Source organism: Daphnia magna, linkage group LG3 (genome assembly GCF_020631705.1).
Source record: "Daphnia magna isolate NIES linkage group LG3, ASM2063170v1.1, whole genome shotgun sequence".
NCBI classification, from domain to species: domain Eukaryota; kingdom Metazoa; phylum Arthropoda; class Branchiopoda; order Diplostraca; family Daphniidae; genus Daphnia; species Daphnia magna.
The window spans coordinates 12,194,706-12,219,323 of NC_059184.1; the positions used below are offsets into that span (position 1 = coordinate 12,194,706).

The 24,618-nt window shown below is 40.2% G+C and overlaps 2 protein-coding genes across 3 annotated transcripts; one reads left to right on the forward strand and one right to left on the reverse strand.

Moving 5' to 3' along the window:
• The first annotated feature begins 1,165 nt into the window (after positions 1-1,165).
• LOC116918902 (galactosylceramide sulfotransferase) lies at positions 1,166-4,628 on the forward strand. Of its 2 annotated transcripts, XM_032924699.2 has the most exons (5): positions 1,171-1,794; positions 2,417-2,494; positions 2,761-3,028; positions 3,106-3,680; positions 3,840-4,628. In XM_032924699.2, exons 1-5 carry the CDS (start codon positions 1,610-1,612, stop codon positions 3,976-3,978), a joined length of 1,245 nt encoding a protein of 414 aa, XP_032780590.1. In that variant the 5' UTR covers positions 1,171-1,609; the 3' UTR covers positions 3,979-4,628. The 2 variants fall into 2 exon arrangements, with proteins under 2 accessions (XP_032780591.1, XP_032780590.1); XM_032924700.2 differs by lacking the exon at positions 3,840-4,628 and having other exon boundaries at positions 1,166-1,794; positions 3,106-3,684.
• LOC116919359 (protein Wnt-4) lies at positions 4,596-24,205 on the reverse strand. The gene is made up of 8 exons (XM_045170465.1): positions 23,721-24,205; positions 13,178-13,488; positions 12,450-12,566; positions 9,353-9,678; positions 7,477-7,525; positions 7,272-7,321; positions 5,952-6,164; positions 4,596-5,867 (listed from the first exon to the last, which is right to left on the reverse strand). Exons 1-8 carry the CDS (start codon positions 23,798-23,800, stop codon positions 5,706-5,708), a joined length of 1,308 nt encoding a protein of 435 aa, XP_045026400.1. The 5' UTR covers positions 23,801-24,205; the 3' UTR covers positions 4,596-5,705.
• Between the last annotated feature and the right edge of the window lie 413 nt (positions 24,206-24,618).

Below are 24,618 nucleotides of genomic sequence, written 5' to 3' on the forward strand. Positions count from 1 at the left end.
CCAATTCGCACAAAATTATCGTCCAAAAAAAAAAAAAAAAAAAAAAGAAATTTAGAGAATCGTTTCGTTTTCTTTGCGAGAAATTGTTGGTTTTGTTTCCTCGTGAGAGCTTTGGAAAGATTCGCCCACACGTCGCACCAATCGGAAAAGAAGGGCTGATGTTCGTGCTGTTTTTTGAACGGAAGTTTATTTGTCCACGTTGAATTTGAATTCAAATTTTTTTTTTTTTCCATGTAATTTTGAAATTTTCATTTTGTTTTGATCTTGTTGTTTCCCTCGTTTTCTCCTGTTGTGCTTGAACATCACCTTTTCTATCTTGAACTGTGTACACCTGATGTTGATGATTGCGTGTCTACCAGTTGTGACGTGACGGCCAGCGACTGGTCGTGCACATGTCGGTCATTTATTTTTCATGTGAAAAAAACAAAAAAACAAAAAAAAAATTAAGAACTGAACCAAATAGATTTGACGTTTGTGTTGGTTTAAAAAAAAAAACGATTAAAAAAGAAAGAAAATTAACAATTAGTTTGTCGTGGTTGGTATTTCATCGCTCTGAAAACGCACAGAAGCTGTCCGAATTGAGGTGACACACTTGCCCGCTAGCTATTAACTAAGGCCTGAGATGCTAAGATAAGCAATTCTTGATTTTTCACTTCATCTTTTACCGCCGTTTATTATTTGCAGCTGAGTTCCTTTTTCTTTTTTTTCTTTTTTTTTCGTTATCACGGCAGACTTAATGATGTCAAGTGAAAATTGTATACACGAAGAAGAGTAGATTATTTTTTGTTTCTTTTTGTTCCATCTGGTTGGATCTCAAAACCACATTTGCTTTCCGATGGGTATAGCGTACAAGCAAAAAAAAGCCCAAAAGGAATGGAGAAAAAAACAAAAAAAAACACACGTAGTGTGAACAAAAAGAGAGAAATCGTCGTCCATTATTCTTTTCCGACTTCCCATTGCTTCCCATGCTGCAGTTTCTTATAAACTGCAATTTTCTTTTTTTCTTTTTTTTTTTCTTAATTCCCTTAGCTTTGGTTATGGTTGTTGTTTATCCGGCCCTCCTTCAACGCCCTCCCCCCTTTTCTTTGTGATCGCATGCAGGGGGGGGGTTATACACGAACCAATAGTTGGAAACAACACTTTTGAAAAGAGATAGCGGCAACCTGCTCTCGAGTATAGACGGGCCACTTGTTAACTATCCAGTAGTCTTGTGTTGCGCGCACCAGGTGATAGAAATCATACGCATGAGGTGTTTTACAGTTCGTTCCGAGAGAATCCCTCAGCTCTCCTTATTTTCTATCGGCTTCCGTCTCTCAGTGCCATCGGTCCCATACAAAGTGTTTGTCTTCCAGCCGCAATCAAATCAGTCTGAACTGCGCTGTCGGTCCCGTTGAACGTGCGCGCGCGACAACCAGTTTTTTTTGGGGGTTTTGTTTGTCCGTGTTTGACTTGTTGTTTGTTTTCTTTTCGTTCTGAAGAAGAACCAAGAGCAGAAAAGAATTTGGTTTTGTTTCAAAACATATCGCTGGTTTAGAACGTCCCACTGTGTGGCCGTACGATTTGCAGATCGTTGAACGCCTTCGTTTTTTTGTTTTTAATTTGCATCGAGATGATCAAATTAAACGGCCATTTCGGCTCGATCCGTGGGCGATTCTCCATTCGCCATTTGTTTTTGTTTAGCGCTTCGGCTTTGCTGGTCATTGTCACGTACAGGCCTTACAGCAACAACAACAACAGCGCCGTCGTTGCCGACAATAGCCAAGTCATCGATTTCGATCGTCCCACCAGCAAGGAGTAAGTACATGATGACAAATAAAGAAGAAGAAGAAGGAAAAAAAAAAACGATAGTCTTGCACGCAAACGCCAGGTCCTTGACCCGCTCGTCTGTGTACCTCGTCTACAAAGCAGTTCTCGCGGCTCGTTAAAAACAAATTCACCACATGTTCCTTATTCCCAATGACTTTTTTTTTTTCTTTACATTGACAAAAAAAAAATTTGAAAAATTGAACAAAACGATATAAAGGAATTAAACTGCTGGATCATCGTCTTAAATTATATCCGACAAATTGATTTCAAAGAAAAAGTGGAATGATTTTTTTTGTTTGTTTTGTTTTCCAAGTCCAACCAAAACTTGCGGTGAAATTGCCTTTTAATTTGTGGAAAATTCAATGCTGACGACGACGCGTGTGCTCGATATTATCCTCTCTTTTGTACGGTTTTGTGTATACATACAAAAGAGATGTGTGTGTTCTTTGGGGGTTGTTTTCACACGGGCCGTTATCGTCGGCCTACACCGAATTGAGGTGGCCTTCTTTCCAGACACCTACGGACGATCATGTTTCTTTGATGTCTACTTCATTTTTTCTATTCTTTTCTATCTCTCATTTTTTTTTTTTTTAACGACCATTGTTGACAGATGCCGGCCAGTTAACAAAATCGCCTTCATGAAAACGCACAAGTGCGCTAGTTCGACCATCGAGAACATACTGTTCAGGTATGTAAAGGGAGGCCGGCCTCATTTCACTAACAAGTTCAACAGCATCTATTTGATACATATCTATTTGATAGTGTGTATAGAGTCTAAAAAGCATTGTTTTCTTTTCACCATTGTCTTCGGATTTGATGGGATTCTCTATATAAGCAGCGAGTCACGGCACTGTGATTTTTATCGAATTTTGATGATAGTATCGCCTTCGCTTTATTTAATTTTGGTGTTTTTTTATTTGTTCTTGCTGTTTTTCCTTGTCACCTGTAATGCAGGCACGCATTGCGAGAGAACCTGAACGTGGCCATGCCGTTGAAGGGCAACTACCTTTCGCGGACGGAGTTATTCAATCGGAGTTCCGTTCTGAATACACCGTGGGGGGGTTTGGCCGTGGACATTTTCACGTTGCACAACCGCTGGAATCGCGAGCAAGTCATGGCTCTCATGGGTCCGTCGACGTTCGCTTTCAGCGTCGTTCGCGATCCCGTTGACCAGTTCGAATCGCTCTACAATTACATGGGTTTGAGCGCCACTTACAAGACGGTAGGTTTTGGCGCGAGAGCCCATTTCAATTTGGCCAATTTCAGCGTGAAATTCGATGGTTTTTCGTCGGTTCTTAGGATTTGAAAGGATTCGTTCGGCTCTTGCGAACCAATCAGAGCGTCATCAATCACAAGCCGCGCGGCGGGTTAGGCCGTTTCGGCCGCAATCAGATCGCGTTTGATTGGGGAGTGTCTCCGAAATTATTCGATAAAGACCCGGACGTGATTCGCGATCGCATTCAGCAGCTGGACGACGAATTTGAGTTGGTGCTCATCGCTGAAAGGATGGAGGAGTCGCTCGTCCTGTTGGCTGATCGACTCTGCTGGCCTTTGGAGTACGTTACTCACCTGGACCTGAACGTGAGAAAACCGGAGCGAACGGTGCGACTTGAAGAGAGCGAGCGCCACGTTCTCGGCCGCTGGCTCAATTTCGACACGGACATTTACGAGCATTTTTGTCGCCGATTTGATGACCACGTTGCCCGTTTCAACTCTTTCGGCCAGCCCGATCGAATGGAGGAACAGGTGCGACTACTTCGCCAGTTCAACCTCAGACTGCGGGAGCGTTGCGTGATCCAGCGTGTCGGCAACGAAAAGCTCCGGGGCAAGTTTCTGGAAACGCACAACGACACTTTCGGTTATCTCATCCAGCCGTAAGTACCTTTGATTATCATAACGGGATTCAAGTCGTTTTTTTACCGCGGTTTTCTTCTTTTCTTTCTTTCTTTTTTCCCATCATTTCGTTTATCGTTTAACAATATTTAAAAAAAAAATACATAAAATAAAATAAATATATATTAATAATAAAAAAGGAACAAGCCAGACTGTGACCCGTATGCCATGAGTGAGCCGGCCTACCTGCGCCTGTTCCGCGAGAAATTGAATCGACGTGCCAAAATGGCTCTGAAAAGGAATCCGTTCGTGCATGCGCCTTCCATTAGGACAAAATGAGTTCTCTATATACGTCAGCCAAAAATGAATGGGCTTCTCTACTAAAGAAAAGAAAAGAAAAGAAAAAAAGGAACGTGAATAGAAGAAAAGGCACACATAAAAATGTGAAAACCAAAACGACAACAAACAAAACAAAAAATAATAATAATAATAAAATATTTAATATTTATGGATTGACCAAGTTTCAATGATTGAAGCGCCCCGGCTCTTTGTGCTGCTACCATGCTGGCCCTGGTGGTCTCCCTTTCACTATAAGCATTTGTTGATTCATTGCACACCGATTTATGCCGCCTCCATTTTCAAGTTTCATTTTCAAATGTTCGAAAGCTCGTGAATTCGATTCTTGATTGTAAATTATGACCCTCGATTGAATATATTTATTTATATACGTACGTATATAATGGAAAGACTTGATTTTTGGTTCAGAGATTATACCAACTTGAAGCTCAAGGGTAATAAACTCTCTCCATGTGAATGCTTAATGTTTCTCTTTCGTTTTCCTTTTGCTTCGTTTCTAATTCCTCGTTTTTGCCTTTTGCCAAGTGAATGGTGATGCGTGTTTTTGTGTGTGTGTTTTGTGTGTGTGTGACATTTGCTGGCAGTAAAACGTGCTGGTGTCTCGGAACAAAATACAGGTGTTATTTATTGCATTTATACACACAGAAATAAGGTAGACATTGAAAAGAGGCGGGGAGGGACGGCGGGTGGGCGGCAAAAAAAAGGGGGAAATATTATCATGAATTTGTGTGGGCTTTCGAGAATAACAAGAACTGGGACTGTGGGGCTGAGAAGAAGAGGGCAGTGAAAAAGAAATACGTCAAAACGGAATTCACATTTTCACAGTGACGAGAGGAGATTGGAAAACGAAAATTGAAAAAAAAAAAAAAAAAGAGAAAGTTAGCAGAATTCCAGGGAAGGGTGAATATATTTCATAATAATAATGGCAGGTCGAACTGAAAGAAACCGCTTCGACACCGAGTAAAAGGAAAAAAAGATAACATCCTATACAGTTTACCCATTTTCATTTATTTATTATTATTATTTTTTTTATTTTACTTCTTCTTTATTCGTGTTTTTATTTTTATTCTATTTTTTGTTTTTTTTTGTTTTTTTTTGTTTTTTTAACGGAAAAATGTGCTAAATAATTTCAAACGGAATTGTCATTATGCATTCCGCTGTTATCTTTTTTTTTTTTTTTTTTTGTAGGAAAGAAATTAGTAAAATTTATTTACATAAGAAATATGCACACGCACACACACACATACACACACGCATTCAGACACAGGTATAGAGGGTATACGCAGACGAAAACACACATGTGGGTTTGACGACGGTGTGTGAATGAGGTTGAATAATGAATTCAAAACAAACAACAATCTCTGCGGGAAACGAATTTGAATATAAACTGGCGTGTCGGTTGCTCTGCGCGGTTGTTCGTCGATTTTATAATACTGAGATTTGAAGAATGAAAAAAAAAATAATAATAATAAAATAAAAACTGGGAAAATAATTTTTAAAAGTTATAATAGTATAATAATAATTGACAATTATTTTAAAAAAAAAATGTGTGATTTCAAAGAAAAGGAAGGGAATATTCAGATGATCAAGTTGAAAATGAAAGGTGTGCGACAACAGCAAAACAGTTGTCTCCTGTTTTAAAAATATATGCGGAGCACAATTGAAAATTCAAGAACAGTTTGAAATGTCGTTCGATGATGCGCAGCCGTTCACATGCAAGTGTGCACTTCGACTTCGCGTAGACATGTTTTGCAATGAACAGAGCAGCACCAATGAAATTTGCACATGCACCTTTCGGCCCTCCTTTCCCGGTGGCTCTTGTAGCCCCGGTTACAGCACAACAAGTCGCAACCGTCGATGGCTTTTGACGTCTATTCGAATAGGAAAATGAAAAAAAAAAAAGAAAAATCATTAAACGAAAATGTACTCATATGTAAATAGCCATTTATGTTTACTTTGTTGCAGGGTCTTCCGTGAGTGCCCAGTGATCCGGTTTTCGAGTCGTATTCGCAATAGTCGGGAGAACGGTCCAGGTAAACCAGATCGGCGTCTGTGTGCGGCTTGTAAGTTGGGCTGCGTGGCACTAGATGGCGTCGGGAGCCGGAATGCGACGTCCGCGGCTCGACTTCAGTTGCGCTATCGAATTTCTCCTTCAACTGCTCGCCAATCTGCAACGTTTCATCAAAAGAGATTAACAATTATGTATTTAACATCGTCATCTAGCAATCTTCTCGACTAATTATTTTCATCTCATATCAAACGCCCGAAGGGCTTCGTCGTTCGTATTACAGGCCATCTTATTTGCCGACTAGAACAATCTAGTCTTTCATTAACAGTACAACGCCGATTAAGTCCCCGTGCATCGTTATGCAAACACATAATCACAAAACATTTATCTTTAAAACAAAAATTTTTTTTTTTTTTACTATTGGTGTCTTCATAAAGTTGGGGTTTTCTTTTTCTCCTCGACTTATTATGTTGTAAACATTTAAAACAAAGCGATACCGTTATAGCTGAAAAATGGGGCCCCGCCATTTAATTTTTTTTCTTGTTGTTCTTTCTTTTCTCTTTTTAAACGAGATAAGCTGTGAGCTATATCAAGAGCTTTGAAAGGCAAACGAATGAAAACATTGACTATATAGTGTCTACAAATATCTACGGCTCTCTTAGTTGTTATCAAGTCGCTGTCTACACGATGCTGGCCAGTGCTTCTATCCATACGCCTGGAACCTCATCATCTCGCATCGAGTCGTTGTCGACCATAAAGTGTCTTTCGTTTGATTGGAACGTTAGTTTGTTTTTTGTTTTGTTTTGTTTTTTTCTTTCTTTTTGTGAGGGGGAGATTCTTTTCTAAGAGAAAACGCCCGCAGCTTTTCTTTTTTTTTTCTAATTAGCAATTCCTCCCTTTGTTTTTTTGTTTCATCTCGTGAGAAGCGGGACTGCAGTTGAAGAAGAGATAAATTTTTCAGCGACTCGATGGCTATTGAGGGCTTGGCATCAAAGCAGACGAAAAAAAACAAACAAACAACAAACAAAACAAATAGAGCTGGTGTTATTTGGCTGGAACTCATTAGACGCCACACGCGGGCCAAACACGACATTGTCCGCCAGAAAATGAGTCAAAAAGGAAAACTGATGTTTAAGATGGAAACGAAATTATGCGAATAATAAACTAATCGAAGATTGCCATTCTTGGCTTTCATTCCCCTACACGCTTGATGGCCCTGTAAGCTCTGTTAATTATCTAACTGGACACACGTTGGATCGTCACTTACCTCGCGGAAAGATGGCATGGCTTTCCAGCAGGTACGCAGCTCGCACGAACCTGAAAGAAAACAAACAAAAAATGAAAGAAATATTGGAAATTTATTCAGATGATATCAAATGGATCCATACACACAAGGAGAAGAAGAAGAAAAAAAAAGAAAAATACAACAAAAGATATGAAAGAATGCGATGGTGCGTAAATGGAACACGAACCTGACACGCCGTGGCATTTGCATTCAATCCTCATGCTCTTCTCGATGATCTGTCAGAAAGAAAAGAAAAAACGAGAGAAAAATACGAGTGACATTCGTGAATATAAGGCACAATGGACGTCAGTAAAAAAAAATACAAAAATACAAAAATACAAAACACAATCCTAAAAGGACATGGAACTGAAAGAAAGGAGGGAGAAAATAAGCAAAGCAGAAAAAATAAAAGGGCACATCTCTGCCTGCCTTCAGCCAGCTGTCAAGCGACCTGTCACAGCTCCGAGATGCAACAGCAACAAAACAACAACAGCTTGATATGACGTGAAAATGTAAAGTGACAGGTCACCGAACGTGTGTGTATACATATAATATCAGAAAATGTCTTTTCTTTTTCTCGCTTATTTGATTCCGTCTCTTGAGCGTAGTAGGGAAGCCCCTTCCTATCTGCCTCCGACATATAACGCGTCACTGTATTTAAAACTCCCCTCGCAGAGGCAAATGAACAGCGTGAACGCATCTGCTGGCATCGCATTTACTCGTGTCCCATGAACTGAACCCCCATTTCTTTCTTCGTTATCCTTTTCAATCCATTTTGTCGATATCATTGACTAATCCATCGCGCTCTGGCGAATCGTGACGGATGACGCTGTACCCCCTCGACTACAACCCCCACGGATGACGGACAAATCGCGGGGGATATCCCTGTCTATTCTTTGACAGTGGAAAAATAAAAAAAGAAAACGGTCAGACAAGGATCACAACAAAACAAGAAATAGAAAAGGGAAGAGGGAAGGTCTTGTTTATGCGTTTGGCTGCGTGCAGCTGTAACAGAGAGGGACAGCTCTAAAGGAAGTGGAAAAGCGAATGCAACGAGGGACGAAGCGGAGAGAGTCTTTGACATGTTGACGTTTGAAATGCGCGCGCTCGCGCGCCTCGCGATAGAAGGACTCGTTTTTACGGGGCCGGTTTCACCTGTCAAATAGTTGCAACCTAGCGGGGCATTCTTCAATTTCTTTCTCTCTTTTCTTCTGTCGATTTTCCATGACCCATCAATGTTACAAGCTTCTCTTGTTGTCCAGGAAACCGGGTCTTTTTTTACCTCCTCTGTGTGCGTATGTATGCCACACAAGTCATACATCCCGGTGTGCGCGTATATGTATACCACCAATCAAACATGTACAATAGGTTACATACCTCTTGTACAATTTCTCCTCTTATTTTTTTATTTTTTTTTTCTTTTTCTTTTTTCTGTGTGTTATTGTTTGGTTGAAAAAAATACATGGCATATCGTCTCCTTATCTAGACCTCTCTCTCTCTCTCTCTCTCTGGTCCAATCTTTTTCGTATAGGCAAACGTGCACCGTGTTGTGTAATGTGGCGATGGGAAGTCGGGAAACTCGTTTTCTTAGCCACCAATGCAGACACACACACACACATTTCCTTCGCTATGTGGTCACTATATACCAGTTGAAACTACCAATACAAAATCGGGGGGAAAAAAAGAACATTTTCTATAAGTTCCACTCTGCGCTAGGCCATTCGATAACAAGCCGCATTCCCTCGGCCTGTTTTTTTTTATTTTGGCTGGGAAAAAGACGATTGTCCTATCGTTTGGTATATTTTCTATAGGGTACAGAGCTAAAAGAGGGGTCGGAAACAAAAAAAAAAAACAATACAGACGGAACATATCGACTGTATGGGTCATCCTTTATCGCACTACACCGCCACAGTCTGAGAACTCTAAAAAAACAATTTGAAAAGAAAGGCAAAAGATGGGGATAAAAAAGAAAGAAAAAAAACCCAATCTTTTACCTCTTTGCTTATTTTTCCTTTTTCATTTTAAAATTCTGATTTGATAAAAAAAAAAAAAAAAAAATTTACCTTGCGTCCGGCTTCGTTGTTGTGCAGGTTCATAAGAGCGCGCCAGATTTGCATTTGCTGCTGAACGGCCGCCGTGCCGTTCAAATTGGCTTTCGGCTTGCGTTTAGAGAAACGATGTTCTCGAGCATCGACGAATGTGCGTGAAAAGCTGGTGCCGAAATGGACGTTGTCAGAGCAACCGGCCCATTGGAAACCTTCGGGCGAAGCTCCGCGGACGGTTCTATCGCATCCGCAATCGTCCAGCTCGCCAGCCGAACAGGCCCTAGTTAGGGCGTGCGCCACTCCGGCTGCTGAAATGGCGTGCACGAACGCCGCCTCCCGAGTCCCTTAAAAAAAGAAAAAAAGAAAAAAGGTTGTAGAAGACAATAGACGAGTGGTGTTTGTTAGTTAGTTGATGAGCGGGCGCACACGGTTGTATAATCATCGCAAGACAAGTCGGATCGATACATCAACTCATCATCACGATTGCCCGCCCCTCCCCCTAACAGGGTTGCGATCAAGAGTCCGTGTGAAACGGACTGCGTGCAGCTGCATGTCTTTGAGCTTTTCGTGTCGAGAAAGAGAGATACTCTTCGATCACTTGTCTTATTAACAGATCCCGAAGTCAGGGCCCTGGCTTTCTTTTTCCTTTCTTTCTTCGTCTTTTCTATATTTATACTAAGGGCCTATTCTCCATTAACTATATACAGTCTGATTATAACCCAATTCCTTTAGGCCTACGCAGAAAGAGAACAGACGGAGAGGAGGGTTTGATTGTCTATAAAGCCGCAAGGCCACAGCGCTAATCACTTCATTGGAACGCTGGATTCCAGTTATTTTTTATGTTTCCATCTCTCGTTTTGAAATTGGTTCTTACCATACAAAACGGACAACATTTTCCCGTTGCTATCGTGCCGGCCTACGCCCAGGTAATCTCAACGTATATGCATATCATATGCAAACGTCGTTCAATAGAAGTCGAAACGACACACAAGCCGGATTTGTCGATCTCACTCAAGAGCGCATGCTTAAGCAAAAAGTGGGGGAGAGATCGAAGGCGGATACAGAAATACAACAAGTCATCAACTTTACAAAGGCTTTGATTTTAAAGAAAGAAATAAATAAAAAAAAAAAAAAACGGAATGAAGCGGGAAAGAAAAACAAAATGGATGGGCCATTCAGGTGTGAGACCCACCAGCAAAAAGAGTTTGGTCTTTTCATTTGCTGCTGGAGGGCTGCCCTTTTCATCTATATACGCAATTTTGGCCAGTGCGTTGTTACGGTGTGACGTAGTTGTAACATATTTTTCTTTTCTTTTTCAAGCTTTGGTCTGCTGATTTATGGTATGGCCGTGTCGAGAGTCTATACGATGGCCAGAAAAAGATTAGACCCATTTTGTTTTTTTTTTCTTTTCTTTTTTACAAAGTTGCCAACAAGGTGAGTAATGCTCACTCCAGCAACTGCTGCAGATATCTATACAGTTTATATTGTAGATACAAGTTGAAGTGAGGCATCTTTGGTTGTTGTTGTTGCTACTTGGTCCGCTCGTTTTTTTAAAGAAATGCAACATTGCAAAGTGACGTGAACCGACGACAGAGGTCACGGTCCAAAGTCGAATTGTTTTCACCATTTCGCATCCAAGTGTCGTGATCAATTTCACGGTGGGTCTTCTTCTACTTGCTCGGCGTGACCACTGCACGTTACTATGAGCGCTCGCTGGCATTTACATATACAAGGCAGTGAGTGCGTGCCCACAATTTGGCTATTAGTAAGCCGCAATCGTATGTGTATATATAATAAGTTCTAGTGTTATTACCGATGGACAGCCGGCCAGGCCGCAACCACCAACATCGCTGCGATGTTTGTGGCATAATGTCGAACGAGACCACGAAAACGGACCAATTAAGAAAGCGGCGGCGGCGCGTGAGCGGCCGATCATGCACGTCCGGCGAACGCTAATATAAATCAGTTTAAATGTACTATATAAGAAGGAGAAAGGAGCTTTTGATATTCATTCACTGTTTATTTGTGTGTGGACTTGTCTTCTTTATATTTTCATAAAACCCTTCTCTCTCTCGTTCGCGTTTATTGTTGCATCCGCGTGTCAGCTGTTTATATTGGACGAGGACACATTCTATAGCGCAACCTGGCAACATACGCGCTATACACAGTCCCTTAATGAGTTATGTTGCACAGTTGCGCATTTTTATAGTGGACCCGACGTTGGTCGTGTCTTTCTGCCTTCCATTATCTCTTTCCGTTTTTTATGACTTTTCTTTTTTTTTTTGTTATTAACGTAATGCAGACGCAAAAAAAAAAAAAAACGGGAATGCGTCGTACGTGAAAAACTTGGAGTCGTGAATTGGGAAATGGTCACGGTGGGATCCGCTTTGGGCGAAAGGAAATATATTGCGAGTCTCCCCGAATGTATACACAAAAGAAAGAGCGTCCAACAGCTCGTTAGAGTCGTTAGCTTATTAGTTTCGACTTATTAGTTCCATTCTTTTTCGGATTCTTTTCCCCTCCTTTTTGAAATTCCCCTCTGCTGTTTTGGCCATTTAGGGGGCAGGGAAACCGATATTACAAAGAGGAAATGGAAATTCTCAGTTGTATATAATAATAATACATACAAGCGGCCATCGAAAAACACACACACACAGATGTCGAATTGAAACTGCTATTTCTCTGAAGAGCCGGTGCGTCGTTATCGGCGTGAATGGCTCATTAATTCTGATTTACTCAACGGGACGAGAAGACAAAGTCAATTTCTTTTTCTTTAAAAAAAAACAAACAAAAACAAACAAACAAAGAACAAAAAGATTGGCTGTATAGACACGAGATTGAGACAACACGGGAGTTTACAGTTGAATCTAAATGACTCTATAGTATACCGTATACTCTATGCTTCAATGTCTTTGTCAATTATCTTCTTTCCCCATTTATTGATTACGCGGTGCATTTTGTTTGTTTTGTTTTTTTCAATTCTTATTATCATACGATGCAGTGATAACGGAGACAGTTGAATTCTCCATAAATCGATCTATGGCACTTTAATTATGCTAATTATACGTAGATATATATGGTGAATGGATTTATATCGTTTGGTTTTGTTTCTTACCTCCAGGTACAACGGGGTTAGGTCCGAAGGGCGACGATGCTGTTTTCCGTGGTTTAGGAGGTTTGGCTTTGTAAGGGCCGTCACTTCGCGTCACGTTGGAGTAAAGATCGCGGCTAACTGGAATTCAAATTTTATTTTATTTTATTATAATAGAAAAATATTGTTGATGTAAAATTGCCATTTTTCCTTCTTTAAAGTGGAGCGAAAATCTAATTTAAAAAAATGAATCCAAGAGGAATTCGAAAATAGGGGACTAGAAATGTCCATTGAAGTTTTTGTTTTCTTGTTTTCATGTAAATCTGTTTTTAAAGAAGAAACTCCGAATACGTTGAATGTCCTACAGCTTGACCATCGTTATATTAACACCAGACGAACCGCCAAACGGTGTGTCGGCTCTCTATTTACTATCTGCCTTAATATTATACTATTCATTTCACATTCAAAGGAGAAAGTCTTCGCCGCATTTATTCACAACGGCCAACGCTTTCAAAGCTCAAAATTCCGTTTCAAAGAAATTCGAAACTCTTTTCAAATACAAGTCATTTCTTTTCTTTCTCTTTCTGGTACCCGCTGGTATACACCGATATCCTACTAACAACACATACCAACCGGGTGGTACAACTGTATTACACCGCTACACTATACAGGGCGCTCTTTTTTTGAAATTAAAAGAAAAATAATAATAAGAATAATAATAATAAATAGAAATATAAGTTTTTTTTCTATACCTTTGGCGGTTTTCTTTTTACTTCGGGTAGATGCCTGCGGCATACCGGCCAAAGGTACGATGGTGGGCAGCTGTCGGCCGTTGGTTGCCGCTGCGGCCGTTTCGTCCAGTGTGGAACAATTCCAGCGTCTCGTACGAAACTGGAATTTGCACTCGTCGATGGCTCGACTGGCGCCCGTTTGGACGCTCATCATGAAGCCCGGGTGCTTCTTGCAAAATTGCACTTGCTTCGTGTCCAGCGTTTCGGCCAGTTGGTCGCAGATGAAGGGCGTCCCGATCGCCGATGCCACGGCGCTCGATCTCGACAAGGCCCTTTAATAAAATCAAAAATACCAATTAAATTAAATGTATACCAATGTTGTACGGTATACATTTGTTATTGGTTAGACTATACGTCTGTAGCATCAAAGATTATAGATTCAAAACGATAGAATTTTCTTTAAAAGAGACGCGTCTTCAATCTTTCCACCCTCTCTTCCTTTTATGGCGACGATGGCCTGATCTATAAAGTTAGATAGATCGTTTCGTATATAATTACATGCACACAGGGAAACGTGAGTCGGCTAACAACAGATTTGATGACCGCCGTTTGCTCGCGTTTGCCCACATTTTTCCGAACGCACACAGGGACCTGCCTCTTTTTTTTCATTTCTTTTACTCTTTGCATATGTTTATACTGTCGTTAGTTGTTGTTTCTTCTTCTTTTAACATTCACAGAAAAAAAAAAAAAAATTTAAACATTTTTTTTTTTAAGGGGGTGGGGGGGAGAAATTCATAACAAGACTGATAGACAGTAATTCGGCCGAGTGGAGCGACACTGTACACAAGAAGCGGCGGGCGGTCTTTCTGAGTAGGCCCAGCGTCGCGGGCATCTGATGCATTTTATTTTTATTTTTTTTTTTTCAAAGCAAAGAAGGGGGGAATAGAGAAAGATGGCCCTTTTCTTCTTCCCCCTCTCAGACCACAGTGCATAAATCTTCTATTAAGATCGTTTTTTTTTTTTCTTTTTCTATTCTCGTTTCTCTCCTTCATCTTCTTCTATCTCTCCTTTGAGTTCCAAAACTTCCTTTTTTTTTTCTTTCTGGAGAGCTCTTTTCTTATTCTTGTATACAGTACAGAATAGCGGCTGGCAGTGATTATTTATTCTCTATCGTCCATATAGCGGGAGCTATAGATCATCACGTACGGGCCGAACTCTGATGGCCGAGTTCATTACAACGGCCCTCCGCCAGATAAAAAACAAAACAAAAATGAAGAGGGGTCCTTTTTTTCTTGTTCTTCTTCTTCTTCTTTTAAGGTGATGTTCTTCTTTTCTCTTTGACGTCCACCGAGCGGATACAGCGAAGGCCAAAAGAAAAATAAAATAAAATAAACAAACTGTTGCCCTTGATCTTGATGGCGGAACAACAACATTTCCATTCTCTACAAGTTCTTTTGAAAATGAAACAGAAACGCGACATTTCCCCTTCTTTCCAGCTTATTATACGCCAGTTTCATCGACACAATCTCGGTCGGCAGCTGGAACCTTTCAAAAACAAACAAATGTTGAATTGAGGAAGTTAAAAAAAAAAATAATAATAATAAATAAAAAATGCCATGGCCGAAGGCGGGAGATTTGAACGCACGGGGCGTGCCACACAAGAGCGCGCACTTGTGTGTTTTCGTTATGCCTTTCTGACAAACAGTGACGCAAACACGGACGTGCTGCACGTTATATTACACAAAAGACGAATTCAAGCGTTATTATTTTGTTTATTCATTTATTTTTTACGATGTTTTAGTTGCACACAAAAGGCGCTATCTCGAGTTGCCAATCGCCTTTCGAGAAATTAAGACCTTTTTATGCGTCATTTAACGTCCCCACCCACCCACCCACATTTTTGGGCTGGCACGATCGCTATACATATTGACGTGCTGGCAGAGTGGGTCGTGAGTTGTTATACGTGCGGCGTATTTACCGAAACCGTAACGTCACCGTGGGAGAGCCGGGGGGAAAACAAAACAAAAAAAAGATGACAATCAATCCACTTTTTAAACCCGCGTGTTTTCAAAAATTAAAAAAAATAAAAGGTAAGGAGAGGTTTTTGTTTTGTTTTTCCTCTCTCTCTCCCCCCTTTTTTATGTATTTATTTCATTTATGTTGCCCCGACTTTTGGGTGGGTGTCGTGTGTGTCTGATTTTGGTGTATCTGTGCGGGTCTCGTAGTCACTTAGCGCACGGTCGTGAAAGCAAAGAAAAACATACAATAAAGGAGGAAAATAAAATTAAAAAGAAAAAAGAAGAGGACGAGACAGCTAGAAAATATAAGCCAAGTATTCAATCCCCCCCCCACTAGCGGTCAATAGATGTTCACCAAAAAAAACAAAACACTGTAAGAGAATTTTTGGGCGTTGAGATACACTTTAGTTGTCTTTTATTTAATTTAAAGAGGAAAATAAAAAGAGAAGAAAAAAAAAAACGCCAAGTGTAAGAGAGCTGTTCTCCTAAATATGCGTTTCCTTTATTTTTTTTCTTCAATTCTTTTGTGCGACTGACTGAGCTGCTAATGACCGAAAGAGAAGTGGAGGGGGGCTGCTTCTTCTGCTTCTCCATCACACGACCCAAAATGAGAAGGCCCGAAACTTACAAGCCGAAAAAGTCAGCAGCGCATAGACAAAAAGCGGCAATCTCTTCTCTTCTCTTCTCTTTTTGTATATTCTCCGGAGTTCTTTCTCTCGTTTTTTTTTTTCTTCAAATAAGAAAGAAAACAAAAGCAAACAGAAAAGAACAAAAAAAAAAACTTCCACTAAGAACACGAGAGAATCGACATAGACGCGCAGAGGACAACGTTCGATGGCAACAACAGGGAAAGGCTTTTAATGCAGCCAAGGGCAAATGAGTTTGGACCACTGGAGGTGATTTTTCATCCATCCTGATGACTTGTCTTCAGCAACAGTTGCCTTTTTTTTTTTTCTTCTTCTTCTTCTTCTTCTTCTTTTTCTTTGTTGTTGTTGTAACCTTCTGCTCCGCCGGCCCGTTCGAAAAGGCAAAGAAAATAACGAAGACAAAATATCTGCTAATTGACTGTATATATTGATATTTATATATATCGGTATCTATAGAGAGGAGCGCGGTGTAGCGATAGAAGAAAGAGGCTCGCCTTCTCTTCTTTATTTTCAAAGGACAACTTTAGAAACCGAAACGAAAGGAGCGTTTCGAAAGCAAAAAGGAAACCGATCGAAAAGAAAAAGGATATAGACAATGATCAGGAGAAGTCAAAGAAGAAATGAACCGACAGTTCCTAATTGAAGAGCAGTTGCGATCTTTATTGTCTCGAGTATTCGGCTATTTGCGACAGGTGAGAGGTTAAAATTCAATTTGATTTAGTGCTGGTTGCCTGCTTATTTCTGAAAGGAAAAACCCCCCCCAAAAAAACAGCAACACCGGCTGTTTCAACTAACTGTGGATCGCTTCAAACGCCATCGTTATTAGTCACGCTTTGATTGTTTCCCTCGTCTTTTCTTATTATAACGGACACAACCAAGAATTTAAAAAAAACAAAACAGAATCAGTTTCAGAGAGGGACCGCATCGGATTGCGTATTGGCCACCGTATAGATATTACACAAGGACAAGTAGCCTATTATATATATACTGTACATAATCGACAGTTGTTCTTTCTCTCTCTTTTTATTTTATTTTATTTCTTTTTGTGCGTGTGAGTTGTCGGGGTGCGCATGTAAGCCGAAAAAAAAAAAAAACTTAAAAAGAAATCAAGTGAGAGATTTTTTTCTTTTTTTTTCCGTTTCTGCCTTTTCTGTTGGACACCCAACCGCGAGGCGGAGAAAATGATGGGTTTGACCCCCCTCGCTTATGATTAGTATGACCGGGCCGCCCTGTGTTATTACTGCTTCTTTTCTTTTCTTTCTATACCTGCTGCCGCTGGCACATGACCAAAAAAAAATTATTTTTTTCGGCGTTGCCGTGATTTCCTCCTGTCCAGTGTGAAACCCCCCCCAATCCTCCTTCACCCATTTCGTGTGTATACGTACGCATTTCGACTATAAATCAGTTGAAGTATATAGTCATAGCAACCGTATAGTAGATATATATGTGTGTGTGTGTGTGTGTATACTGTAACGTCCGTGTTGTCAAAGTTTGCGGTTGTATTTCGTCGTCTGTAACGTTTTATCCCCAATGTTCCAAAGTCATGCATTCCAAACGCGCGTTGTACGCAGCGAATATTTCCACTTGACATTTTATTTTATTTTTATTTTTTATTTTTTTTTGAAACCGAACGTGATTGCTTAACACTTCAACTGTTGCATATACTATAACAAATAAGCTTTATTTTATTTTGTTTTATGGCCCCCCTTTTTAGTTATTCAAAATCTCATTTCTGAAAATGTGTTTAGTTTTCTTTTTCTTCGGCTTTCACGAAGACATGAGAAGCCGTTGATAATTTTCAGTCTGTTATATTATAGGCCTAACAGAAAAATGCAAGGGTGGGCTGTTTATATGTCCACCATGTCCGGTGTCTATTTTTTTTCCTCTCTCAGTCGTTGAGGTTTTTTTTTTTTACTACCTCCTATATAATATGCGCTCACCTTTCCTATGTAGGAGGATCATTAAACAATTGAGGCAGCAAAAGGTGAGAAAGTGAGCCGTGTGTGTGAATGACCGAACGGATGCGAAAGACGTTAAAAAAGCCACGTTCGACACACAGACACACTAGCTCACACTGGCAGTCAAACAAGCCATGTTTTACACGATCCGCAGGGGGGTGGGCGATATACCGACCGAGAGGTAACACACACACACAAAAATGTGTACAAGAGGATCATTTATTTTCTGATTTTTTTGAACAAGGAAACTCGGAAAGAAAAAAGAGGCGAAACAAATGAACTTACGAGACTCTCTCTCGCGACCAGCTGTGAAATCTGGTACGTTAGATCAAACAAAACGAGGGTATATGTACGTATTATATATATATACAGACGGAAGAACCGACACAGCCGAAACAAGAGACAAAATAAAATAAATAAAAAATTGTTTGAGAAAAAAGAAAAAAAAAAGGGGCCAGTTGATGAGGTTTTACAACCCGTCGTCTGGAATGTGTGTAGTCCCCAGACGGAGAGGAAGTTCATCATCAGGTCGGACTATTTACCTTTTCATGTTTCTCATTTGATCTCATTAGAAAATTTATTTATTTATTTCATTTTTGAGAGAGACTCGAAAGATAAAAGGGGAGAGCGAAAATGCGCTGGTGTCGGCAGGAAATCATTTCGACTATGTAGAAAACGAGGGGAGAGAAATGGGTCGGCTTAAATATCAAATTCTTGGGAGGTGTACACCTCCCAACTAAACTTTAAAAAAAAAAATAGATATACTGTATACTATATTAAATAATTGAACCAAAAAAAATGTATTAAAACAGTAGCTCTTTCAGCTGTATAGTGAACTCCCTTTCGTCTGTAGAGCTGACAGCCACACCTATTCTGCGCTTTTGTTTCTCTTGAAAAACAAGAAACAATTCGTGTATAAGTGCAGAATGTTCTTGTCCTCCCTTTTGTTTCAATTCTTTTTCCTTTTAGCTTTTACTCTTCCATTTTTCTTTTCTTTTCATATAAAGGACTCGAATGAAAAGAATTCGGGGAGGTATCAATATAATTGGTCTGTCGTCAGTCAGCCGGCGTATAGGTCATCCAAGGGTCTGAATAAGATACGCATTCGATCCGAATCGATCCGGATCGCACTTTATCTCATTCTGCGGATGACGGGTACAGAAAGAAACTCCACCTTTTTCTCTCTCCCTCGAGAGAGAGAGAGAGACATTGTCTGGGGCACTTGCAAGTTACAGCGGAAGTCTTTTAGAGTTATTCCCCACAGGATGGATCCTGTTCCATTAGCGTCACAAAGAGAAATGAAATGTTGGGTGTCCTGCGTCTACTATCGTCGCAAATTCCGGGCTTTTTGTTGTTGTTTATAAGTTACTTTAGCGGCAGCCCCAGTTCGAACTCATCCATTTCTACGTATATCTTCTTACGTTCAGGAGAAACAACCTAAAATGGCGTATAATCAAGTAGCTATAACACATTATGCAACAGATATAGATTCATTGGAGAGAGAGAGAGAATGATTTGGCATATCTTCCAACTTGTCAGTGATGATGATAGTGATGATTTCACCTATACAAGAATGGAAAATGAAAGGGGATTCAATCGCCGCGCAGAACACGCCTTCTTTTTATACCATCCATCATTTCCCCCCCCCCAAAAAAAAAAAATCCCCACCCGTTGTTTTTTTTTCCAAGTAAAATTAAAGAGTCGATTGTATTTATACAGGCCTTGGACAGAAAAAGGCGTAAGTCGTGTAATGTGAAGGAAAAAAACGTGACCGTCCTTTAGAGAATTTTGGAACACGAACGAGGTAGCGGTTTTAAAAAAATAATAATATCCACGCTACTGAAAAAAAATTAAAAAATAAGAATGATGAGAACCTTTTCTTTTTTGTTTTTTTATTTCCCCACCACTCGGCCGAAAGAAACGAAGAGTTGAAAGCCACACACACATTTTTGGCAATGCATCTGACTCGTTATACGAGGACGTCGGCGCTATGAAAGAAAGCGTATAGGAATAAAACGCTGCGTGTCTTTGCGTTCCATGTACTACACACGAACACACACACACACACACACACACAAAACGATTTCTCCGACTATAGGGTCGCAGAGGCGCCAATCAGCAATTCGAAATGCGTCCGCGCGCCGACGGGCCGCTGCGTATATACGACGGGCGAATTCGAACGGGACAAACGTCTCGGCCATATATATATACATATAGAGCAATACTGATAGACAACAGACCTATACGATTTTTTATGGGTCTCTAGCTCAATTGCATTTCATGTCTCGGGGCACGTCAGTTATTGCAATCGTATAGGTGAACAATTTCTGTTTTCCCTCTCATTTTTTATTATAAATATTTTCTTTGATTTTTAGTAGCATCTTTGTCGTTTCTTGTGCATTTCTTTTGCTCCCCTATTTTGCGCGCGTTCTTCAAAGTGCGCACCTCCATCCCACAACCGTCGCCGCCACCAAGAAGCACCGCCACCGCCCCGATTCCAAAAGCGGTGCCGCCACCGTTTTTTTAAGAAAAAAAAAGAAGAAAGAAGTTTCCCCTTTCAAACAAGAGCAAAAGGAGAGCGAGACATGTACATATCCTTTTCGAGTTTCCCTTTTGTTTCGTTTTTTTTTTTAAGGGCTCCCTATTCCCTGTTGTTTTTGTTTTTTTCGCCCTTCCATTTGCTTTTTAAAAGGAATATATCTACGTATACACAAGGTCTAATCTTATATACCTCTGTGTAAAAAAAAAACAAAATGTATTTTTATTTATGAATTATATAGACGTGTATGTGTACCGGTATATCGAGTGGCTGCCGTATAGGGCGCGGAATGTTTTGAATTTTTGTGCGTTAAATATGAAACTTTATTTTTCTATTTTTCAAAATGTATCAAAACACTGACAGATGGTCTTGGATTTAAAAAAAATAAAACGGGAACAAAACAAGAAATGAATCAATGGATTCTTTTTTCTTTTTTCAGAGGCCTACCCTTCTGAATTCAAATCTTCCAACTCCTCTTCGTGCATGTTTAGGTATGGCTGGCCACACAGTTTGTAATATATACACGTATAGATGTATATGCCCTCTCCCTCCTTTTGATGAAGAAGAATAGTTTGAAAGAAAAGTAGACTCGAAATGAATGTACAATGTCGACTGTGTCTTTGTCTTTCCCTTTTTCTATGGTTGACCGGACCCGGAATTCCCAACCCCATTTCGTCATAGCAGATTATTATAAATTTATATTTTATTTTTATTTTTCTATTTCTTTTTTCCTCTTTTATTCCGCCATTCAATTGTCTTTCTCTCTATAGCGTTCCACCAACCCATTCGAAATCACAAAAGCGTTCACAAGTTTTCGACAGTTGTGCAAAAAGGATTTTGTTCACTCGTTCGGTCCAGTCTTTTATATATTCCCCCCCTCCTTGTCTACCAATTCTATATATACCACTCTGTGAATGATCGTGATTGCTGCAGTCGTAAAAGAGGACGACTGTCATTGAGCTGGTGGGGGATGAACATCGCAGCCCACCTTTTTTTTTGTGTGTGTTTCGATCCGTTAGGCTTCCAGCCGCCAAACGAAACAAGAACACCAAGTTATTGCTGTTTTTTTTTTTCCTTCTTCTTCCTTCTTCCTTCCTTTAAAAAAACGGACGACCATCTCGTCCGACTAAAATAGAAGATTCCGTCAATAAAACAAACTCCACGTACGAAATAGTTGTAGCCATAAAGAAGGTGACAAATAGACAATATTCGAACGAAGAGGTCGTTGTTGTAGTAGTTTTGCATTTTGTTGTTTTTTTTTTCTTGCAATTCGAAGGGTTTAGTTTTATTTTGTTTTTTTGTTCGAAGATATTTCTGATGGACTATACAAACTATTTGGGCGGATGCTGTGCCATTTCCAGCGCATTCTCCATCTATATTTTAAGTTATTTCTATCTCTGGACAAGAAAAGGGAAATGCTTTGTAAGCCTATTATACATTTATGTCCCTGGAATATTCTCGCTCAGTTTAATAAATATTCGAAATTGTTTTGTTTTCGAGCATTTTTTTGAATACATCACACCTCCGCTAACATGTCCAGCAACTGCGGTAGGGGTCAGCTGTTGTTGCATCGTTTTTTTATTTCAAATGAAAATCAAAAACACCCAAAAATATTTCCCTAAACATTCATCGGAGATTTCAGCTGATTGATAGGGATCCCACTATTCTTTTTAACGCCGCAAAAGAGAGAGCCATTGAGCAGAAAACAAAAATACAAAAATAAAAGATTGGAACTCATCACAGACGATATATAGGCTGAACAGCTCACCTTCTTATACGTTCCGGCCGTGAAGCGCGCGATATGAATAAAACACGACACAGCAGCCCGACGGCTGACAAGCAGAAGCCGATCTCCCTATTCCGACTTTTTTTTTGTTATTTTCGTTTTTTAAATTTCATCCAACAAATCCTTTTATTTTAAAGAGCGTTTACTGTTTGCGGCCTTTAAAACTCGAATTGAAATTTTCTTCCTTCTGCCTTCTCGTCACCGCGGGAACATTACCCGCGACATGTCTACACACGCAGACCTCCCGTTCATCGCCTGATGGATATTTTTCTCGTCTTTCTTTTGTGCTGCAGCAGCACGTGTGTTCAATCCCCTTCATTCTGCTCACGGAACGGAGATTGGAGTCGAAAAGAAATGTGTATTACAAGCAGCAACCATCATCTTGAACATTTCGGACCGCTTGCTGCTATTCAGCTGTTAACAGCTTTTCTTTTTGTTTTAAAATCCTCACGAGTTTCATCTTTTGTTGATGTTTTGTCCCTTTTTTTTTTGTCTGCTCCTCTTCAATCTCCACTGGATGTCAAGCTCATCGACCCTAAATATTTCTATCGACCTGTCATTTTGACGAGCAGCACAGCAGCGCGCGTATTCGAACGCTGATTAACCACGCGACGAATAACGACAGGATGCGGCCAAAGGGAAGTAAGACGAGAACAAAACGGAAGAACCGGGACGTAAAAAAAAAAAAAGGGAAATGATGAAAAGCTGAAAATTCTCGTTAAAGAGCTTCGTTTTTTCTCTCCTATTCGAACTGGGGGGAACTTCATCTCTTTTAACAAAAGGAGAGAGACACGCAAAAAAAAAAACCATATAAATAATCAAAGGGTTGATAGAGAAGTGTGCGTCTAGCCATCGTTATATACAACGGTTTTTTTTTTCGTACTGCTGGGCGTTGGTCGGTTACATCGGGCGGGCAAAAAAATAAAACCCTCATCTTTTTTTTCCCCCAAGACGAGATGATTTATTTAGGATATCGTGTAACCCAACCGTTTTTTGTGTGTGTGTTTTATTTCGAAAACCACATGTAACGAAATCAAGTTACCGGAATCTGTTTGAAACTAACGAGCGGAAAAGGGGGGAGGAGGAGGGACACGCCTTTATTAGCGAAACGCATCGTATTTTTAGCATCACTTTTCTCTTTTCAATCACGTTTATATATTTACATGAAGCGTGAAGAATTGAAAGCAAAGTTGAGCTTTGAAAGATACGTAATCTTCTTGTTCCAACTTTTTTTTTCTTTGCACCTACCGCCCCTCTTTTTTTTCGGGGGAAGGGGGAGGTTTTTTGTTTAAAACTTGATATAGCAACGATCTAATTTGGTAACTAATGATGGAGCTCGACGGCGCCAGGACCATTTGTTATGATCTTTATTTTCGTGAAACATTTTGCACTAACGGATCCATACTCTTATCAGAATTAAAAAAAAGAAAAGTGAAAGATGTTGCGGGAGAGAGACAAGAAACGACAGCAATAACAATGTCAACTCAATGATTTAGATGTACAGTATAGTCTGACAAATCGGCGGGATTAGACATTTCCAATAAACTCGTAATACAGGCACACTCTTGAGCTTTAATTCGCTTTTAATATGATAGAAGTTGAAAGAAGATACTTACAGCCATTGGATAGCCGAAGCGGATTGAATCGCTAGAATTGATAGAGTCACGAACAAATTGAACCACTTCATTCGTCCCATCTTGTTTCGTTTGATTTGTATTTGGATTTTCGACTGTTTTGTTTGTTCTTGTCCGTCACAGTAAAGCCGGACACGCAGTATATAGACCGTTTCACAAATAATCCGGTACCGGAAGCAATTGGCTAGGTAATCTCCGTTTTTCCTTGTCCTCCCCCCCACACTTCAAAAAAAAAAAAACAAGTTGATCGAATGCGAGAAAACCAAGTACACGGCACGCGGAACCAAATTAACTAAACACCCGCAGCCCTTTGAAGAAAGAGAAACACACACACACACACACACACACACACACACAACTACACAAATTGACAGAACGGTGTACACAAAAATTAGCCACACACGTGAACACGCGGCACTCACACGCGCACCTTCAAGTCTCGGATGGCACGCAACGACTGAATGGAAAGAAAGAGAACTTGTCCGTCTCTTACCTTTTTTTTTTCTCTCTCTCATTTTCTTTCTTCTTTTTTTTTTTTTTTTCCAGTCTTTTTTTTTTTTTTTTACCTGTACGAAGCCGCCGACCAATGGCAAGCGAGTGGCTCGGTGGTTCCTCTTACCAATAGAAAACGCGCGCAGCAGCTCCGGGCTCTGGCATATGGAAACAGTCCGCGACAAGAGGGAACACACGAGTCATACACACACACACACACACACACATCCGCAGACACACACAAATCCACAATCTGGTGATGGAGCGCGCAGTCGTGTCGAATTGATCCAATCCACTTAGACAATCAAGATGGAGAAAGAGAGGGACAGAAAACTGAAAAAAACTAAAAAAAAGAAAAGAAAAAAGAGAGATTTAGATGTATACTACA

Coding starts and splice junctions, on each gene's coding strand:
- LOC116918902 (XM_032924699.2), top strand. CDS start 1,610: ATGATCAAATTAAACGGCCATTTCGGCTCGATCCGTGGGCGATTCTCC. Junction 1,795..2,416: donor GATCGTCCCACCAGCAAGGA/GTAAGTACATGA, acceptor CATTGTTGACAG/ATGCCGGCCAGTTAACAAAA. Junction 2,495..2,760: donor ATCGAGAACATACTGTTCAG/GTATGTAAAGGG, acceptor CCTGTAATGCAG/GCACGCATTGCGAGAGAACC.
- LOC116919359 (XM_045170465.1), bottom strand. CDS start 23,800: ATGGGACGAATGAAGTGGTTCAATTTGTTCGTGACTCTATCAATTCTA. Junction 12,567..13,177: donor TAAAAAGAAAACCGCCAAAG/GTATAGAAAAAA, acceptor TTTGAATTCCAG/TTAGCCGCGATCTTTACTCC. Junction 5,868..5,951: donor ACGGAAGACCCTGCAACAAA/GTAAACATAAAT, acceptor CTATTCGAATAG/ACGTCAAAAGCCATCGACGG.